The sequence below is a fragment of the Ochotona curzoniae genome, unplaced genomic scaffold (assembly GCF_017591425.1).
Source record: "Ochotona curzoniae isolate NIBS_2020 unplaced genomic scaffold, NIBS_Ocur_1.0 scaffold_1037, whole genome shotgun sequence".
Taxonomy (NCBI): Eukaryota; Metazoa; Chordata; class Mammalia; order Lagomorpha; family Ochotonidae; genus Ochotona; species Ochotona curzoniae.
In genome coordinates, this window is record NW_024467083.1 from 21,158,350 (window position 1) to 21,178,082 (window position 19,733).

Below are 19,733 nucleotides of genomic sequence, written 5' to 3' on the forward strand. Positions count from 1 at the left end.
GGTTCACTTCCAGTGATGGCCACAGTGGCCGTAGGTGAACCGGGAACTTCTCCCAGGTTTCCCAGGTGGGTGCAGGGACCCAAGAAATAGAGCCATCCTCTGCTGCTTTCCGAGTCCACAAACAGGGAGCTAGATCAGAAACAGAGCAGTTGGGACACGAACCAGTGCCCATACAGGATTCCAGCATTCCACAGCATTCCACAGGGGCAGGACCAGCATTCTGCACCACTGCACCAGCCTCAGTTTTTTATTTTAAGAACATAAGATAAACAGAACATCAGGAAAAAGAGAGAAAGTGACTCAAAACATAGTGAAAAGATTTTAACATAGTCTGCTTTAAAAAGGATTTCTGTGTGTGTATGTGTATCTATTTAGGTTTTTATTTGCTTGCATTTATTACAAAGGCACAGAGAGGGGCATAGCTCTTGCCATGCCCTGATTCATTGCCTGGGTGTCTGCAGCAGCTACAGCTGCGCCAGGCCACGCTCCGGAGCACAGCATTGGAATTCCTGCTTGCAGGAAGTGGACGCAGAAGCAGAGCCAGAACTAGAACTGAGATGCTGTGAGAGAGGATGTGGATGTCCCTGGAGGCACCTTCACTGCTAGGCCAAACACCTGCCATTTATGTGTGTGTGCGTGTTTTCATTTCTTGATTACCGTTTATTAATTTATTTGAGAGACAGAATCAGACACAGAGTTCCTATCCACTCATTCACTTTCCTAATTCATTTAGTCTGTAATGGCCCCAGGCTGGAAGTCAGAGCCTGGAACTGAGCAGTCTACATGAGCAGGCAACTGGAGTCAGAAGCCAGACTGGGTGTGCAGTGTGGGCATCTCTGTCAGCAGGCCAGATACCCACCCCGCACTTGTTTTTTTTGACGAACTAATTTTATTATGTAGTTGAATATACCCACTTTTTCCCATTGAATAATACATTACAAAGGTGTACTCTGTCCTTAAAAAAAAATGTCTTCTTAAAGCATTATGGTGGGGTGGGCAGTGGTGGTACTGCAGGTAGAGCCACCGCTTGTGGCGTCAGAGTCCTATATGGAAACAGGTTGAAGTCCTGTAAGCTCACTTGTGATTCAGTTCTCTGGGAAAGCAGCGAAAAATGGCGCCAATGCCTGGTCCCTGCCATCCTGGTGGGAGACCTGAAAGGCGTTCTGGGCTCATGACTTCAGCCCATCCCAGCCTTGGCCGTTGCAATGTCTCCGTCTCTCAGTCTCTCCCTCTGTAACCTTACATTTCAAATAAATAATTCTGGTTTTTTTTTAATTGTGATTTTTTCATAATCAGTTTTCTTCTAGGTTTTAAAAATATTTTTCTTAATGTTTAAAAACTACAACTAATTTTGTAACATCTGTGTGTTAACCTTTGAATTCCGCATTTAGGATAGTTTGCTATCCTAAGGTGGAATGCTGTATTAAGACTCAAGTTTTTTGAGACTGGATTATCTGAAATAGTAAGTTATAATCTCCCCATGAGTTTATGAAAGTGCTGTTTATATTACAACCTCATTGTATAATTTAGTAATTTACTCAGGGAATAAAATTAGCTAACTTGATTTTCTTACCCTCTCTCTCGATAGAGACACCCTCCTTTGTTAGACCCCTGGAGGACAAGACAATAACCCGAGGTGAAACAGCTGTGTTGCAGTGCATAGCTGGAGGCAGTCCTGCCCCTCGCCTGAACTGGACCAAAGATGATGGCCCACTGCTGGTAACAGAACGACACTTCTTTGCTGCAGCCAACCAGCTGCTCATTATTGTAGATGCTGGGCTGGAAGATGCTGGAAAATACACCTGCATTATGTCCAACACCCTTGGAACAGAACGCGGCCACATTTACCTAAATGTCATTTCATCCCCCAACTGCGACTCTTCTCAGGGTGGCCTTGGGCATGAAGATGATGCCTGGACCACAGCTGGCATTGTCATCATCGTTGTGGTCTGCTGTGTCGTGGGCACTTCCTTGATCTGGGTCATTGTCATTTACCACATGAGAAGGAAAAGTGAAGACTATAGCATCACCAACACAGGTGAGTGGGAGCCAGATGGCACCAGTGGCTTGTACTTAAGACTGCAGGCCAGGAGTAGTGCTCAGTAGAGAAGAGGAGCGCTGGTACATTACACCATGGGGATTAGAAGCAAGTTTTCTGTTAAAACAGCTAAATTCCTTGATACGACAGAATCTCATTGAGGAGTAATGTTTTGAGAATTTGTGCAATAGTCTACCAAGCACATGAAGGTGCATCTTCTTTCTTTAATGCCAAAGCTGAGAAAGAAGTTCTCATGTCCAAGGTTCATCACTCATCCCCCTTCCCTGAAATCCTGTGAGAGAGGAGATTCAGCCAGATAGATTTGACAAGTGTGGCTGTGGACAAAGGAGATGTGCTTCTTTTGGTAACACTTTTAAATGAAGCTTGGGGAAGAATGCCGATGAGAGATGGTTTGGGGAAATGCATTGGGGTTCCAGGGCCCGGCCAATAATATTAAAGAGGAGCATGTGTGCAAAATAGTCTGTTGACCTCCACTGCCCAGCTCTCTGACTTGCAGATGTCTCTGTTACAGAGGAGCTCAATTTACCTGCAGACATTCCCAGCTACTTGTCGTCCCAGGGAACGCTGTCTGAGCCGCAGGAGGGCTACAGCAACTCAGAGGCAGGCAGTCATCAGCAGCTCATGCCTCCTGGCAACGGCTACATCCACAAAGGCACTGACGGTAACCACACTTCGTTACTGGGTTAGCAATTTCATCCTCTCCTGTCCAGTTTTTAGTTGGTAAATTCCTCATTAATCTAAAGCAAATATTTTGGAGTCAGATGCTCAGTGTAAACATTCAGCCCCATGGAAAATAGCGTGAAGATTTCTGATTTTTTAAAAGAACACTTAAAGGTCTCTACTCTGAGATCCGTGAGAAGTAACACCACTTTCTGCTGGTGTATTTCAAGGCTCTGGGCTCTGGAACCAGAGTGCGTGGTTTCAAATTTGGGTCTCTCACTCTGGCACTGTTTATTACTTTGGGCGGGTTACTTAAGTTTGTGCCGTGTTTATCCTGTCTTCTTTGGGGATTTGAGGGAATAACTGAATCCATTTGTAGAAGGGCCTTGAAACTTCACCTGGTTTGTAAAGCAAGTGCTGGCAAATGAAGACAACCTTTAAGGGAACGTGATGATTGTCGCAAGTGCATTCCTAACTGAAGGGTGTTTGGGTTCTTTCCCATGTTGTCACTAGGTGGCGCTGGTCCCCGGGTGATGTGTTCCGATTGCTGTGAGAATGCCAACATGTACTCCAGGAGCCGGGACTACTGTCCGTACACCTATGTCGCTGAGGAGGATGTTCTAGATCAGACACTGTCCAGCCTTGTGGGTCAGATGCCCAAAGAGCCTTACTTGACACATCCTCCCCAAGACTCTACAGTCCTGGAGGGCCTGGTAGTGTCAGCAGACAGAGAGCTGTCAGCCTTTCCCACCAACCATGAGAGGACAAATGAGAAGAAACTACCCTCCACAAAGGCAAACAGTGGTAAGGGTTGCAGTTTTTTGTGTTTTGTTTTCATTTGCTTCTAATTTTTTTTCCTTCTGTTATATAGGTAGCATTGCCACGTGACAGGAAACAAACTGATGTACTTTAGTGATTGGCCACTGATACGTGGTAGGAACTAGAGCCAAAGATTGCTATACAGTGGACTTACGAAGCAGTCTGCATCTGCAGAATGCAACTTTTTGTGGAGGATAAAAAGATGAAAGCCTTAAGAGCAGTTTTATGTCGAGTATTCATTTTTTTCTTCCATCTTAAATAATGGCAATTTGAAATGCTAAGAATATAATTTAGCGTTTTAGTGAAATGATTTTGAAGTGTTTGGTTGCTCTTTGCTCAGGGAAATGTTGCGTGTCGGCATTGCGTGCTAGGTGCTTGCTCGCTGTGTTGGGTCTGGTCAGGGTCATGGGTAGGAAGCGGGTTTGAGATAGTGTCCTTCATTCCGTGTGGCCCGGGAGAAGTGCAGGTTGTGCACATTCGGTATTTGATAACGGCTTGGTCAGTCAGATGGGGAGAGCGCTTTTTATACCAGACAGGGCAGATGTAAGCACGCTTGCCTGTCCGTCCAAGCTGTCACCTTCCTGATAGCATGAGATGAAAGTCCTCACGTGGGCCTGCAGTTGTACAGAGCAAGGCAGAATGCACACCAGCACTTGGGCAGGGGTAAATGACACAGTGTGAGGCTTCAGATAGGCTCTGTTGTTCTTAGACTGTGAAGATTTCCCAAGAGGGTATGGCTCAGGAGAACTTACTGAAGTCAGTCTCTTTACGGGCAGGGTCCGTGAGAGACATGTACCAACACTAAATCCATTTTCCTATGTCCTAGTAGAGTTGCCAGAAAAAGGGTTTAAGAACCAAAAATGCAATGCACCCTTTTTCTACTCTTGGGGCTGTCTTAATTTTTAATCTGGCTGGTGAGTGCTTGGGCTCATTGTCAAGTTCGTGTTGTGGGTGCTTTACCGTCTTGCTCCTCCAGGTGTGGGGGCAGAGCATTGGTACTGGCTGCCCAGGAGCGTGTGAGAAATGCAGAGGCCTGAGCCCAGCCCACACCCAGTGAGTCAGTCTGTATTTAACAGGATCCCCAGGTTCTTCAGTGGCTCGAGAAAGCTTGAGAAACCCCGCTGTAGCTTACATTTCCCGTGGATTCCTGTTTTATTCCTGAATGTGTATTTTCAGAATATTTGGCTGAGTTTTCCCCAAAAGTATCTGGTGGAGTTAATGGTACTTGCAGTAAGGAGTCTGGGAAAGAGCTCATCGTGGGAATGGGAAATGCACATCTTGGCAACCAGAGTGCAGCTGACTGATTAAATAGAGCTGCTTTGGATTGTTAGCTCATGTGCTGGAAGCTGGAAGGGAAGGTTGTTTGTTTTGAGTGTGTTTAAAGATGTAATGGCTGCACTGAATTGATGATATTTGTGCTTGTCGTGAAACTCTCATTACAGTAAGGATACCACAAAGCAACTTCTACCGCTTTCCCTTGCATCTGTATCTCAGAACCACCGACATGGCAGGTGAAAAAGTACGCGATAGATAATGATAATTTGCATAATTATGGCAAATGAAATTAAAAGTTTATTTTGTTACAAAAAGTTTTGAAATCCATACATTGTTTTTTCATGATATACATTGTCTGTGAACTTTTGAAGAGCCCTTAACTGGCATGCCCTCCGAAATCAATTGGTTGATTTTGTTGAGTAGAAGGGCGTTTGACGGACAATGATTCCAATCTTTGCTTTGTTTTTCCAATTGTGGCCGAGAAATGGCAAGCATACATATCATCTCAGTGTCCTTGTTCAGAAAGGCTGACCACGTTTATTGCTTTGGCGACTTGGTTGGAAGGACAATAAGTTTTAGCAAGTTAGTCTTGGACCTCCAGGCACCATTGATGTTTGTTGTTTGTTCTCAGAAGTACTGCAGCACCCTCTGTGGAACATGAACAGAGAGCTGGGCCTGCCCCATCCTCCCTGTTCCCAGCAACCAGTCTTCGAGACACCACGGCTCCATCAGAACGAAGGCCTGGCCGAGAGGGATCCAGACTGCTCGTCCTCCCCCGTGACCTGCCACAGGTTGCACGACCACACTCTTGATTTCAGTAGGACTCGGGACATTCAAAATTGTCCTGAGGGCACATGAAACTCACTGCGGGATCAAGCACAGGCCTAGACTGAAAGTTATTGATTTTGTATTTACTACCTCAGCGTTCAGAAGTAACCCCAAAGTCAGCCTTTGTTTTACTCTTTGTTTATGATTGCACCTGCCCCCGCTGGGGTGGGCCAGGCGTTTGTCTGGGCCTCTGCCTGTCGAAGCAAGGGTAGCAAGTGACGGACATGGGAGCAAGGGGTCAGAAATACGCAGCACCGGCAGAGGAAGACACGGGGCGAACATGCCTCCTGCCCGCTGCCCGGGGATGTGCCCAGCAAGCCCCGCCTGCCAGGAGGCCCCCCTGCTGCTGAGCGTCCTAGGTGGTCCCACCACCAGAGTGAGCCTGAGGAAGTGTCACGACTCCGATGGTCTGCTTTTCCTTCCAAGGGACAGGGACAGTGTGGGGACCCTCCAAACGTGTCTGAGATTCTTGGGGGATTTGAAGCAGCTCGTGGACATGAGGGTTTTGATATTCAAAGCCTTTGCAAAGCATCTCAGGCTTGACCAGCTGGTACCAGCTCAAAAGGTTTTTTATTGTGAGTTTATTTTTGTCCCTAATGCCCAGGGATTTCATTGTAAATATAAGTGTATTGATAAATAATTTTTTATTCATTGATCATACATGTTGGCTGCAATGTAAATATTTTTATATGCCAAAATTATAAATAATATTCAGTTATAATATTGACAGTAGCCTCTCAGATCATGGTCATATTTTGGGTTTAGTGAGACCTAAAAGCTGTTTTAAACAACATCTCACAATGTGTTTGTTCAGAAACGTGTTTAAGAGGCGGAGAACCTAATGACTCTCTATACACACACACAGTCTGAGTGTAATTACCCACTTTCTCCCTGCCTAGAGATGCGTGTGTGTAATCGTTTGCCATCTGTTTACAAGTGCCAGGTGCTCCTCCCCTGCTGGTGTGAGCGGCTTGCTCCAGCGGAGGCAGGCGCTGCTGTCAGAGCTGCGCACACATGGAGCGGGGGACTGGAGCCAGCGTGTTCCTGCAGCATAGGACTTTGTTGACGGGAAACCAAAGACTGCTTCTTTCCTGTTTGCTTTCATCTCTGTCTGGCCAGTGCACACAGTACACCTTCAGAACCGAAGTAGACTCTTGGGAGAACAGGTGGGCATTCCTGTACTGTAAAGCTATGGCATGGTCTTTGCAGTGATTATGTAAACCAAAGGTTTTCTTGCGTTTCTCATATCAAAGAGTTCTTGTAAGCAAAGAGCACTCTCCTGCAACGGAACAGAATTCTTTCGTTTTGCTTTCAGCTTTCCTTACCCAGGCTGTCCCATTCTCTCCTATTAATCACTTCCTTAACTAGATGACTGTAATCAAACAAACTTCTCTAGGTCATTGTGTTGTAAGTCAAGATTCTTGGCTCAGGACTGCTCAGCCTTTTGTCAGAGTTTAGCTGACCTTCATGCTAGTTTTTACCCAGAATTATTCTCACATGGCGGCAGCACTTTTAAAAGGACTGCCATGGCTGCCTTTTTCCTCTCTGTGCTATCACCCTCAGTTTATTTTTACTTCAAACCACTCAAATGTCACAGCCTTCTCATCCCTTTTCTCTGTACTCCCTCTGCTTGCCAGGTTATGGTGCCGTTTGTCCTGGGCCAGCTCCAAACTAAGGCGGCTCCCCCAAGGGCAGCGTAATCACAGATCGAGTCCCTTTTCTTCTCTGGGTCCCAGCCCTCATTCGAGAAATGAGGGCATTGACTCGATGCCCCAAAGCCCTTTCCAGCTGTCACACTCTATGAGTCTGTAATTCCCTCTGGGAGCCAAAGAGGATTATACGATGTTAATAGAAAGCTGCTCTCATGAACCGTTTGTTAGAGTAGGACAAGCGTGATGCTGCTGACTCTGACTTGAGTCATGATCTCAGAACTGTGCATGAGGAAGGAAACGAGCCTGCATCTTGACCGTGTCAGTGAATCTTGTGACCCTGCAGAGCAGCAGGTCTGCAGCCAGCCCACGTCAGATCAGCCCTGGGCCTGCTGGTTTGTGTCTTTCCCATGAATTCAGGTTGTCCCTGGAAGATACACACTCACATTCTCGCAGGCTTCCTTTTTCTCTTTTTTTAAGATTTATTTATTATCAGAAAGTCAGATTTACAGAGGAGAGACAGAAAGATCTTCCATCCACTGGTTCATTCCCCAAGTGACCACAACGGTCAGCTGGAGCTGAACTTATCTGATGAAGCCAGGAGCTTCCTCCAGGTCTCCCATTTTGTGGGGTGTAGGGTCCCAAGGCTTTGTCCCATCATCTATTGCTTTCCATGCTAGAAGCAGAGAGCTGGTTGGGAAGTGAAGCAGTGGGGACACAAACCAATGCCCATATGGGATCCTAGTGCATGCGAGGCAAGAACTTCAGCCACTAAGCTACACACCGGGCTCTCACAGCTTTCTTAAGTGGAAAAGGTAGAGTTGGGGCTGGGCAGCCCTGGAGAGCCAGGGTGATGAGCTGTCACTGGAGAGAGGGCCAGGAGAGGCCATGAGCCAGTGCTGAAGGCCTTAACCCCTTTGTCTGATTGTTATGTTAACTCACATGGTTGGGCCATCTTCCCAGGTACTCCTGCTTTGCCTAAATACCTACCTAGTCTGGGATCTGGTTGGATGTGAAGTAGCTGTGGTGTTCACATTCTGATCCTAGCAAAGGAGTGCCTGCAGTGATTGCCTGTGTTACTAACCAGACAGTGCTTCCCCCTCAACATAAACAGGCTTAGTGAGTCCTCAGTGTTTCTGCCTGGTAGCGCATGGCTGCTAGCGGTAACTCCATGGGGTGTGGCAGAACAGGGCAGGTTGACATGTGAAACGATGCCAGCGTTTTATCTTGTATCCCTTCTAGGCTTGATCTCCCAGTGTACGTGGAAGAAGAAACAGCAGATTTTCCCCAACTCTCTAGTTGGTAACTGCATAGGATCTACCCCCTGCCATTGGCTTTCTGTCCTGGCGGCTTCTACAGTACTGTCTACACTCCAGAATAGGCACTGTCAGAAACCCAGCCAAGGCCCAAGTGCCCCTAAGGCGCCATCAGGCTGCCTCAAGTCTGGGTGTTACTGTAGTGTTCAAGTTTAAAAACAGTTGCCTTCACATTGCCATCTTGAAGGCTGTATAAGGAGTACTCAGATGGGCGACATTTAGGCCCCATTATCCATTTTTCTGGGGAAGGGAGATGGGGTAGAACTACTTAAAAAGGTTATCATGTGGAATAAGGGATTTATTCCAGAGGATGGGGGTCCCAGGGTGGGGCAGAATGACCTCGGCAGTAACCGTCCATCAGGTAACATACTTACCAGACAGTTGGCTCAAGCAGGCTTTCCAGGAAGGTCCATCCTCTGAATAGTGCTGCAGAAAGGCCCTCGCTGCAGTGGGGAACAGGCCAGGGGACTGCTAAGGAAACCCCCAGAAACAGCTCGCTGGCCTTCAAACTCTCACCCTCCATGCTTGGTGTAGAACACTGGAGAAATGTTTTTAAACTGAAGAATCATAGACTTGGATTTAGTCTGTTTCATGCCTGAAAGCATGAAATTCAGAACTTATTTTTAAATATTTATTTGAAAAACAAAGTAACAGGGAGAAAGGGAGAGGTGGAGAGACATCTTCCATCAGTGCTTCATTCCCCCACTGCCCAGCGCTGGGCTGGCCTGAGTCCAGCCAGAATTCCAGCCAGGTTTCCTACATGGAGGCTAGAAGCCCAAGTGCATGGGCCGTCTTCTGCTGCCTTCCCGGGTGCATTAGCAGAGAGCTGGATCAGGAGTAGAGTAGCTGGGGCTCACATTGTAAGGGCTGCCCCACATTGCAGGCAGTAGCTTAACTCATTGGGCCACATTGCTGGTCCCCAGAACATATTCTGAGGAAATGTACGTATACTAATAGAATTGGCTTCACTGTAATAAAATTAGCATTACTGTAACATAAAAATTAAAACCTGTAATATGTGATTACTGTCCCTTTTACTCTTTGACTTTAATATTTCTTCTTTTCTGTGGGACCCCAGTTGAAACAGGCTTGGGATTTGTGGTGTCCAGTTGTATGCCAGTATTTTACCCAAGTGTTAACGGCCTCTTCTGATAATTTTAGTATCCACAGAAACACGAGCATTTTCTGTACCATCATCTGTTTCTCACTTAAGAAATGCAGGTTGTGAAAACAGTTGGACTTTGGACGATGAAGGGTTTTTGTTTGGGGTTTTACTTATTTATTTATTTATTTATACAACCTGCAAACAACTTTGCATTTTTCTATTTCGTAGTCTTTCCCAGTTTGGTTTGACAGATTTTTTCCTGTTACTTTTTCCTACCCTAAGCGTTTTTTGTTTGGAGGACAGCCTAATCAGCTAGCCTTAATTTTTTTCTTTAGACAACTTCCTGCTTCATTGACAAAAGTTAAAACTCGAAGAAAGATTATTGCAAGCTGCTTTTAACTAAACAAAACATGAAAAACCAAGAATCATCTAGAGGTTTAGTGGTCTAGAGGTCCAGTTAGGTGTGTGAGTGTTTCAAGAGTTCAGGTTTGACCTTCCCTCGAGGTTGTGTGTTGAGTGTCAGTCCACCAGCGCGTGGAGGGAAACTGAAACAGACTCACCTGCGGCTGTTTTCAGCTCTGGGGAGCCACGTGATCACTCACCGGCTGTCGCTGTCCTTCAGGAGAACTTGCTGAGCTGGTCAGATGCTCCTGGCTTCCTACCTTGGCCTGTGAGCCACAGTGAGACGGGCTTCTGTCCTCTGCTTTCCCCTCGTCCTTGTCCCCTCTGCCAGAGAACATCGGGCAGAACAACCCTGCTGTTAGAGAACTGTCCAAGTTGTTGTCCAGCGCGGCTCTTCCCCCTGGTATCTGTGTCTTCTCACCCACAAGAATGTATATTTTATAGAGCATGTTCGTCTATGTGTTTGTCTACTTGTGCTGTGTCTTCAATAAAGCTAAAATACGTGAGTGATTTTTCTGGTCTTCTCTTCCTGAAGCCCAGCAGTGAAATGGTGCATTTTGGAGTCTGTCCATCCGAGGGGGATTTCAAATCAGGGAATGACTTAAAACGTGGTAGAGGTGCCCTTCTTTAGTTGTTGCCACGACGCTTTGTGAGCCTGCCACTGGCCGCACCCTGCCGTTAGGAGCTGCGCCTCCCACTTCCTCTCCCTTACCCCACCACACCTACCCAGTGCTGCATGCCTAGCAAGTGTGGAAAGAGACAATTCATAGTCCATTAGGAAGTAGTTCAGGGCAGCATTTGGTAAAGCTTTCTTTATACTCCTGCTTTGATTACAGCGTCGAGGGCCCTTTCCTTCGAGGCGGGGCTCCCTGAAGCCCTCTCCATGGGCACTGTCTCACTGAGGTCACCCAACACTCTCACCAAGTGCGTCGGGCAAGCGACTTCAATCTCCACACTTTGCTGTTAAGGTCGTGGGCTTGGTGGGATTATGTGTACCCAGTGACAAGCCAGGATTTGAATCCAGATTTTTCTAACCCAGATGTCAGCTTTTGCCCTGTTGTGGTAACTGCAGTTGTGAGCAGAGTAGCCTGTGAAAACATAAGCCAAACCTTCAGACATGAGTCACTTGCAGGGTGCAAGTTAGGACTAGAATGTTCCTTGGCAGCTGCAGATTCTTAACCAAATTCTGATAGAAAAAAAATTATTGTGAAGTGCAAAAGAAAAAAAAAATACAGTTTTAGTGTTTGTATTGGGGGTGGGGGAAGATTCCAGAGCCTAAATTGTAGTACCCTGTTGAGTCCTGAAAAGTGCTTGTTTGCACTCAGCTGTTTGCAAGCTCATAGCCTGGTGCTTACACTGTGCTGCAGGACTGGTGCCTACATACCAATACCTTTGTGAAAATACAATCATGAATTTCTAGAAAACAAAGAATAGAAAATACAGGCCTCACATTTTCACAGATTGAACCAAGTTGTTCTGGCAGACTTGTTAAAATGTCTAAATGTCTGTTCCTGTACTTTATGTGGCCTAGTAGCACCTGGTTGGGATAAACCTAGGTTTGCCGGCCACTTTTGGAGTTGTGCTCCAACCTTGTAATCACGCAAGTCACATGTCATGATGGAATTTGCTTTTACTTGTTTCTGAGGGCTCCCTTTAAAAAGAGTCCTTTGCCTTTATTTAGTTGGAAGAGTTCCCATCTTTTAATTTACTCCCCCAAATGTCCACAACGGCCAGGGCTGGACCAAGGCCAGAGCCATGAACACAATGCAGGCCTCCACGTGGGTGGTATTAGTTGAATTAGTTTAGCCATCACTGCTGCCTGCTGGGGTCTGCACTGGCTGGAAACCAGGAATCGAACCCAAATTCTGACATGGGACACAGACATCTTGACCACTACTGAAGTGTCCTTTCAATCTGGTGATGAATGGTTGATGTAGGTCTGCTGTCCAGTGCCCCTCCTGACTGGAAACCACAACTGCTGCACTTGCTGGTGAGGGCTTTTGTGACTTTCCAATCCTGCTGTTTCCCTGGCCAGTGCTCCGTGCAGGGGGCTGCCTGTGACTTAACAAGGGAAATCCTGTCGTAAGGTTGTGGGAGGAGCAGGTGCACCGGCCATCCTACTGGGAGGTGATCTGGTCCTGTGTTCCTCTGCCACCCTTGCCGCCTTGTTCAGCTTGTGAAGACAGAGACTTATCACTGTTCACTGAGTCCCCAGACCATCACCAGAGCTAGCTGGTAAAGCACTTTAATGAGAAGCAAAATAAGGAGCATTAATCACCATTCCTTGTGGGAAGAAATGATGCAATTAGTGGCAGACACATCCAGCCTGTTCCTTTCGTGTACTGCTAGGTACTTCCACGGCTTAGCACTTCATTGTCACAACAGTCCCTCTGCAGGACAGCGCAGGATTCCTAATGATGAAACAGATTGAGACCTCTCTAAACTCACATTGTTGGCAAGCACTGGAGCCGGGAGCTGAGATTATGTCTCTGCGATGTTATAGCATGAGTTCATTCCCTGTGCTGCAGAAAGGAAGAAAGTGGAGCTTTCATCAAGCCCCTATTTATCATTTAGTCTTTTTTAAATTGCTTTACCTAAATGGTGTTCTCGTTGCGCCCACACAGAAATCCACACGGCCTATCCCCCAGAATGTGATGATGTGAGTTAGTGTGGAGCTTGGATCTTTTCAAGGTCTTACTGGTTTTTAATTCTGATTGGTGACATGGGCAGTCCAGAGGAGAGGCCCAAGACCGGGTATGGTATCCTGGAGCAGGTGAGCAGCTGCCAGCCATGCACAGCCTCTGAAGCTAGCAAAGCTGCTGACTGGCACGTTGACTTTGAACTACTTAACTAGCTTCTGGAACCACAAGATGAGAGTTAGTAGTAAGCTACCCTTCTAGAATGTTGTGATGATAGTCCTGGCAGTCTTCCAACAACCCAGACAGGTGGGTAGAATTTTCTGTGAATTTTGCAAATTTGTTTTATTATTTTTTTTTAACAACATCATGAAGTTAATTGACATGGTGTTGAATTTTGCAAATTTGAAAAATTAACTCAGGGTTATGTGATGTTCCCAAGGTCACACACTCCACCTGCTCTGTCTCCTGAGCTGCCCTGGGTCCTGGCCCCAGCTGGTTCTTTGTGCAAGAAAATGGTCTCTGGAGGCTTGTGGCTGCAGACCTGCGGTGGGGGACTGGAAATCAAATCAGCTACTGATTCTAGCAGCCCTGCCAGCACGTCCCCAGCCTTACAGAGATTCCGACAAAAGGCTTTTGCAGCACCGAGTGGAGCTTGCTAGAGAGCCAGGCACAGCCACATTTCTGATATGAATGAGCGCATCTGGGCATAAAGAAACTAAACTCAGTCAAAGCATTCAAGAGAAAGACCTTGGGAACCCCTGTCCTAGACTTCCCCTCCAAGGAGAAACGTGGCTTTTGAATCTTGACTGTAGAATCCCCTATGTGGAAGGTCTGGCTGCTCTTGAATCTTTTCATTTTGTCTCTTTTCTAAATGCTGCCCGTGTGAATGCCTTTGTCGTGCACACAATAGGTGTGCAGTTGAGGTTGGCAGGGATAGAGACTGGCTTGAGCTGTGTATTCACTGGGGTACATTGCATGCCAGCAACAGCTAGTGCAGAAAAGCAAGACCATTGTGGTCCATGGCTTTGTCCTTTATGCAGGTAACCTACACGGCTCAGGGACTACACAGATACTGTTCCTGCAGAACAACCTCTGGGGAAGTCATGTGTGCGATGCCAAGCACGTCTGATGTGGCAGCAGCACAGACTCACAGCCAGTTGCAGGTCTTGGGGGTAAGGGGAGGACAACAGTACACCCTGTTGGCAGGCCCCACCCGTACACGGGGAGCAGTTTTCTCTGCACCCCTTTCCAGACCGGAGTCATCCGCCAGATGTGTGTGCCGTTTCCTGAAGTTCTCTTGAGTGTAGAAGATTTAACTGGCCAGGGAGGCAAGAGGTCTGAACATGGCCTCTGCCCGTGTTGAGCACTGTGATACTGCCTACTTTGGGTGGTCTGGAGAGAGGGCCCAGGAGCTGGCCTGGCTGTACATATGTCTTCCTTGGTCCTGGGAAAGGATTCTTTCTCTCTTTCTCTCCCTCTCCCTCTCTTCCTTTCCCTAGAAAAAGAGACAGAACAAGAGAGTCTTCCATCCACTGATAATTCACTCCCCAGTGGCTGCAACAGCTGGAGCTGAGCAAGTCTGATTCAGGAGCCTTGTCCTGGTTTCCCACGTTGGCACAGTGCTCCAAGGTCTTGAGCCATCCTCTGCTGCTCTTCCTACCTGTCCTCCAACCCCCAAGATAAGCATTTGGGTTAGAGCTGGAAGGAACTAAACTTGGGCTAGTTTGCCATCTGCGGCGGGAGTCCCAGGGCTTTGCAGGGGTAGCTGTCTTAGATACATGAAGACTTCTCCTCTGCCAGGCTGGAGTTGCTGGAGGTGCCTTTAGCACATGGTTTAAGAGGGTCAGCAGTGGGCTCTACCCTCCACTAGCTTCTTAGGTGCCATGGGCCTTGTTCTGCTGGCCTGTGAGGGTGAAATGGAAATGCCCACCTTGCACGTTTGCTGGCAGGCTCCTGAGTGCCAGCCTCTCTCAGCTGTTGTCAGGGGTACTCCTACGTGGTGCACTCCCTCCCTGCCTCCATCTGCCACAGCTCAAGATGAAGAAAGCAGACTGGCTGCAGCTCCCCAGTGATAGCCCGAGCTACGACCCCACAGAGTTGGACTCTGAGCTGCATTTTGCATAGAAAGAGGGCAGAGAAATTCTAAGAAATTCATTCAGCTAAGAGTCTGTTGGACTGCAAGTAACCAGCTAGCATTCATAGACTCTGATCTTAGCAAGTTTAGATTACAGAGTTTTTCTTCTTTTAAAGATTTATTTTTATTGGAGAGGCAGATTGACAGAGAGAAGGAAAGACCAAGAGAAAGATCTTCCATCTGCTGGTTCATTCCCCAAATGGCTGCAGTAGCTGGAGCTGAGCCGGTTCAAAGCAGGATTTTACTAGGCAAGAATCTGAGCATGTCACACATCTTATTTCTTTTTCATTATTTTTACGAATGCAGTGAGCTGAGTGGCAGGCAGCTGCACTGCCAGGCTGGCAAAGGAATATACAGAAAAACTGGAAACAGGTGCAGAAGGGGTTTCTAAACCAAACTGCTTGCTCGCTCCGACACTCGGCTGCTGTTCCTGCTCGTTCCTCGAGCCAGGACCCTGGAGAGGCTGGGGCCGTGCTGATGCTACTGGGATTTTCTGCAGGCTAATGTAATTAGGAGCTCCTTTCCAACCATCAGTTTATCTTTGATGCCTTGGTAGGCTCTTGCAGCCAGTTGCCAACACATAGCCCAGGATATATGTGCATCCAGGCCCAGGGCCAAGCAGGCAAGTCCAGTGCAAGCAGAATCCACAGTCTGCTAAGAAGGAACCTTCTCTAGCCCCTTCTCGCGCCCTCTGCTGCTGGAGGGTGGGGAAGGGTATCTCAATACCTGGGTGGGAGAGGAGTGAATGCAGGGCTTCCCTGGCATCTTTGCTCTCCAAATTGAGAAATTTCTTTGTCTTTTAAAGTTCATTTTATTTGAAAGAGTGACAGAGAGGTAGGGGGAGAGCTTCCATCTGCTGGTTTAATTCCTAAATGGCAATGCTAGTTGGGGCTGGGCCAGGCTGAAGCCAGGAACACTGCCAGCCCCAAATCTAGATCTTTCTTAGAATATATGAGCACACTGGTCCCAAGTCCCAGAGGATCCATGCCGTTGGGAAACTGAGACATTCACCCATGGATCTCATCAGGAAACCACAAAAGGGCTGGGAAAGGGAATGATGGTGTCTGTCTAAGTGCCTGGCCCGTGGCTCAGCTGGTTAGCTGCCACCTGCAGCTCCAGCATCCCGTATGGGTGTGGTTTTCACTTCTGATCCAGCCTTCTGTTAGATCACCTGGGAAAGCAGGGAAGGATGGTCCAAGTGCTTGGGCCCCTGTATCTACGTGGGACATTCAGATGACGCTCCCAGCTCCTGGCTTCTGGCTTCAGACTAGCCCAGCTCCAGCTGTTGGGGCCATTTGGGGAGTGAACCAGAGGATGGATGATCTGTATCTTTCCATTTGTCTGTGTAACTCTGCTTTTCAAACAAATAAACACTTTAAAAAAATAAGGGTTTCGCCTTCTTTTTTTTTTTTTTTTAACCATTTTATCTTTTTAATTCAAAGCCGTTTCTTTTCCTATGGCCTAGCGGCTAAGGTCTTTTCCTATTTCCCACCTGAAGGCAGATTTTTAGAATTAATCTTCCACCTTGCCGTGGACCAGAGCTGGCCTCTAGGTGGCGCGTGAGTACCGAGAATGGCCGCGCCGGCTGTCCCCGCGGCCACGGTTGTCCAGGGAGACCGTCCTCTAAGGAGGTTCATGGGAATTCGGGCTCGGCCGCTGCAGCACCGAGGCCTGCCCTTGGTCCTCGGCCCTACAGAGACCCTGACAAAGTCGGGGCGGTACAGGGCGATGGAGCCCACCCGCGGCCCGCCCAGGGTAGCCAACCAAGTGGGGCTTGGCCGGGCGTGCAGGAGGCCTCGTCCAGGCCCGCAGCCCCTGTCCCCACCCCCTGTCCGCCTCTTGCCTGCCCTCCTCCCTTCCCCCACGGCCTGGCCTCACCTCTGCCGCGTCCTCGCCGGCCCCACAAGCTCTCATTCGCTGCTCAACCCCTCACCCCACGCCTGCCCAGGGAGGAGAGACCGGTTGAGCGCCTCCCACCCCGCCTCTGGTGTCCTCCGAGGACAGCAGGGGCACGGTGCCCGTGAAGATCACATGACCTGTCAATACCGGCAGAGCAGCTATTGGTTTCAACTTCGTGCTCCCAGGACTGGGCATGGGGGAGGAGCGCCAACCTGCCTCCTGATTGAGTCTATTTAAGAGACAGTAGCAGGTAGAGACCACCCTAGGATTTAAGGTGTCTAGGACCACCTGCATGGCTGCCCTGAGTACAAATTACTGCTCTCCAGTGCCCTGGAAAATGTGCAATGGGCAAATGTGCCTTGGGGCCTGGCACCCCACGACATCCAAGTGTACCTGGACTCAGGCACTACAGGGTGGATGGGGCTGGGAGAGCAGCAGGCCCTTCTGGGGCCTGCCTTAAAAGAATGGGACAGGGGCCCTGTTGTGGTTCAGCGAGTTAGGCTGCCACCTGTCACACCTCTAGCCCATGCAAGTACAAATTCCAGTCCATGTTGCTCAGCTTTTGATCTAGCTCCCTGCTGGGAAGGCAGCAGAAGCTGACCTAAGTGCTTGGGCAACTGGTACCCCCGTGGGGGACCCAGATGGGCTTTTCCAGGCTCCTGGCTTCAGACTGACCCAGTCCTGGCTGTTGTGGCCATTGGGGAGTCAGCTGCAGGTGGAAGATCTCGCTCTAACTCTACTGTATATATTTGTGTATATATTTATATACCTGCATATACTTTTGAATCATGGGACAAGTCAGCACACTGAGCTCCCCATCAATCAAAACTTTTCTATCTTTAACTAATGTAATGTCTTGGATTTAAAATTCTGAGACAGTAGAACCAGTGTGGTGGTATAGTGAACTAATCCTGTGCCTGCTAGCACTAGCAACCCGTGTGAGTTCCAGTTCATGTCTCAGCTGCTACACTTCAGATCCAGCTCTCTGTGGCCTGGGAGAGCTACAGAGGATGACACAGATCCTTGGGACCTTGCATCCGAATAAGAGACCGAGGAAAATCTCAACTGGCCAGAACTGAGCTGATCTAAAGCTGAGAGCCGGGTGCTTCCTCTGGGTCTCCCATATGGGTGCAGGGGCCCAAGTACTTCGGCCAACCCTCACTGCTTTCTAGGGAGCTGGATGGGAAGTGGAGCAGCCAGGATACAAACCAACACTCTTATAGGATGCTGGCATCACAGGTGACGGGTTGCTTTACCTCCTATGCTACAATGCTGGCCCCTAGGTTATAGCTTTCTTGAGGTCTAAAGAAAAGACAAAGTGATTTGTAATGCATTTTTCTGTGGATGGGCAGTGCCATCTTTATTTCATCTATGGCCTAGCCTGGTGACTGTGGGAAGGAGTTCTCCACAGTAGTGTTCACCACGAAGCACATAGTAGGTGTTTAATAAATGCTTACTACAGGAAGGGAGGAAGGAGACACTGTACACAAGTGTCACATATATGGACAAGCTCCCTGTGGGATACTTACTTGTCCCCTTAGATCTGCTGACTGAGTGTAAAAATCACCAAGGAAATGTGATCAGCTCAGAGGTGAAGGGGGCGGGGAGGAGCAGAGAGAAGAAGCCAAAGCAGCCTGCTATCTGGCAGGGATATCAGTCTTTCCATTGCACTTGGTTCCCCTTGTTCAGGCCAAGTTGGAAAGCTCACCTCTGCTCCAGGACACCGACAGCATCTTCAGTTGCTGCTGGCCCCAAGAGTCACCCTCTCGTGGCCAGTGTCCTTTCGTCTCTGGCCTTGTAGGTGCTCTTCTGGGCTAATGAGCAGCCTGCTCAGTAGAGCCTGCTGTGTGCTTCTGCGGGAGACGGGAGGTAGACAGACAATGCTCCAGGTCAGTTCTTAGTCAAACTTGGCTGTCTTCTCCCAGTTCTTGGGCCAAATTGGACTTCTAACAGACCCTCTCTCACAGGTGAGATCCTGTAGGCTGAAAGGCTTAGAGGAGACAGCTAGTAACCAGAGAGGACTTTGTTGCAAAGGTTCCTTCAAAGCGGGGTTGAAACTCATGGAGCTTTTTCTAGCCAACACATTAGCCACTGAATCCCCCAGGTCATGGTGCTAAATAGGACGACTTCTCAGTTGCATGGAGAAAGGCCGCCTGGAGAATTGCGTTGAGGAGGACCCTGAGGGTACACCACCCCTTCCAAGGCTGAGGAGCCGTCATCAGCCGACCATGTCCTTCCCAGGTGCAGCAGGTGTACCGCCCCCCCCCCCCCAGAGAAAGGCTTTTACCTGTGTGAGTTGCTAATGAGAATGAGCTTGAAAAGTCAAGATGGCTGAGTATAAATCAGCTGTGCTGACTTGATTCAATCATGACAGATCAAGCAGTTCAGCACTTGCGGAAGTCCTCAGGAAGGAAGGTGAGGGAGGAGCCGGATGAGGATGGCGGAGCGTGCTGCTAGCTCCATGTCTCTCTGGAGCCTCAGAATGCGAGGAGTCAGGCTGATGGTGAGCAAGGAACGCTCAGTGATTGTTCCAAGTTGCAGTTCAAGATCTGGGTGCATCTTGGAGGAACGTCAGGATTGGCAGCCAGATCAAGGGAGTAGAGCGTTGCCCATGAATCACCTCATGCCCAGGAGGTGTTAGAAGCATTGTCCTTGGGGTTGGCAAGGTGACTTAGTGGCTAACGTCCTTGCCCTGTACGCACCGGGATCCCATATGGGCACCCGTTCTAATCTCAGTGGCCCCGTTTCCCATCCAGCTCCCTGCTTGTGGCCTGGGAAAGCAGTCAAGGACGGCCCAAAGCCTTGGACCCTGCACCAGTGTGGGAGACCTGGAGGAGGTTCCTGGCTCCTGGCTTCGGATCGGCTCAGCACCAGCCATTGCAGCCACTTGGGGAGTGAATCATCAGAAGGAAGATCTTCCTCTTTCTCTCCTTCTCTGTGTATTTGAC

The 19,733-nt window shown here is 48.5% G+C and overlaps 1 protein-coding gene across 2 annotated transcripts in view; it reads left to right on the plus strand.

Annotated features, from left to right (window-relative positions):
* LRIG2 (leucine rich repeats and immunoglobulin like domains 2) overlaps nt 1–7,817 on the plus strand; it is a 54,472-nt gene extending 46,655 nt beyond the window's left edge. The window contains exons 15-18 of one of the 2 annotated variants that reach the window (XM_040998295.1): nt 1,589–2,038; nt 2,592–2,720; nt 3,233–3,523; nt 5,445–7,817. In XM_040998295.1, the coding sequence (XP_040854229.1) occupies nt 1,589–2,038; nt 2,592–2,720; nt 3,233–3,523; nt 5,445–5,671 (1,097 nt within the window). In that variant the 3' untranslated portion in view covers nt 5,672–7,817. Of the gene's footprint in view, nt 1–1,588; nt 2,039–2,570; nt 2,721–3,232; nt 3,524–5,444 lie in introns of both variants that reach the window. The other variant, XM_040998294.1, reaches the window with a different exon arrangement.
* The last annotated feature ends 11,916 nt before the right edge of the window (nt 7,818–19,733 follow it).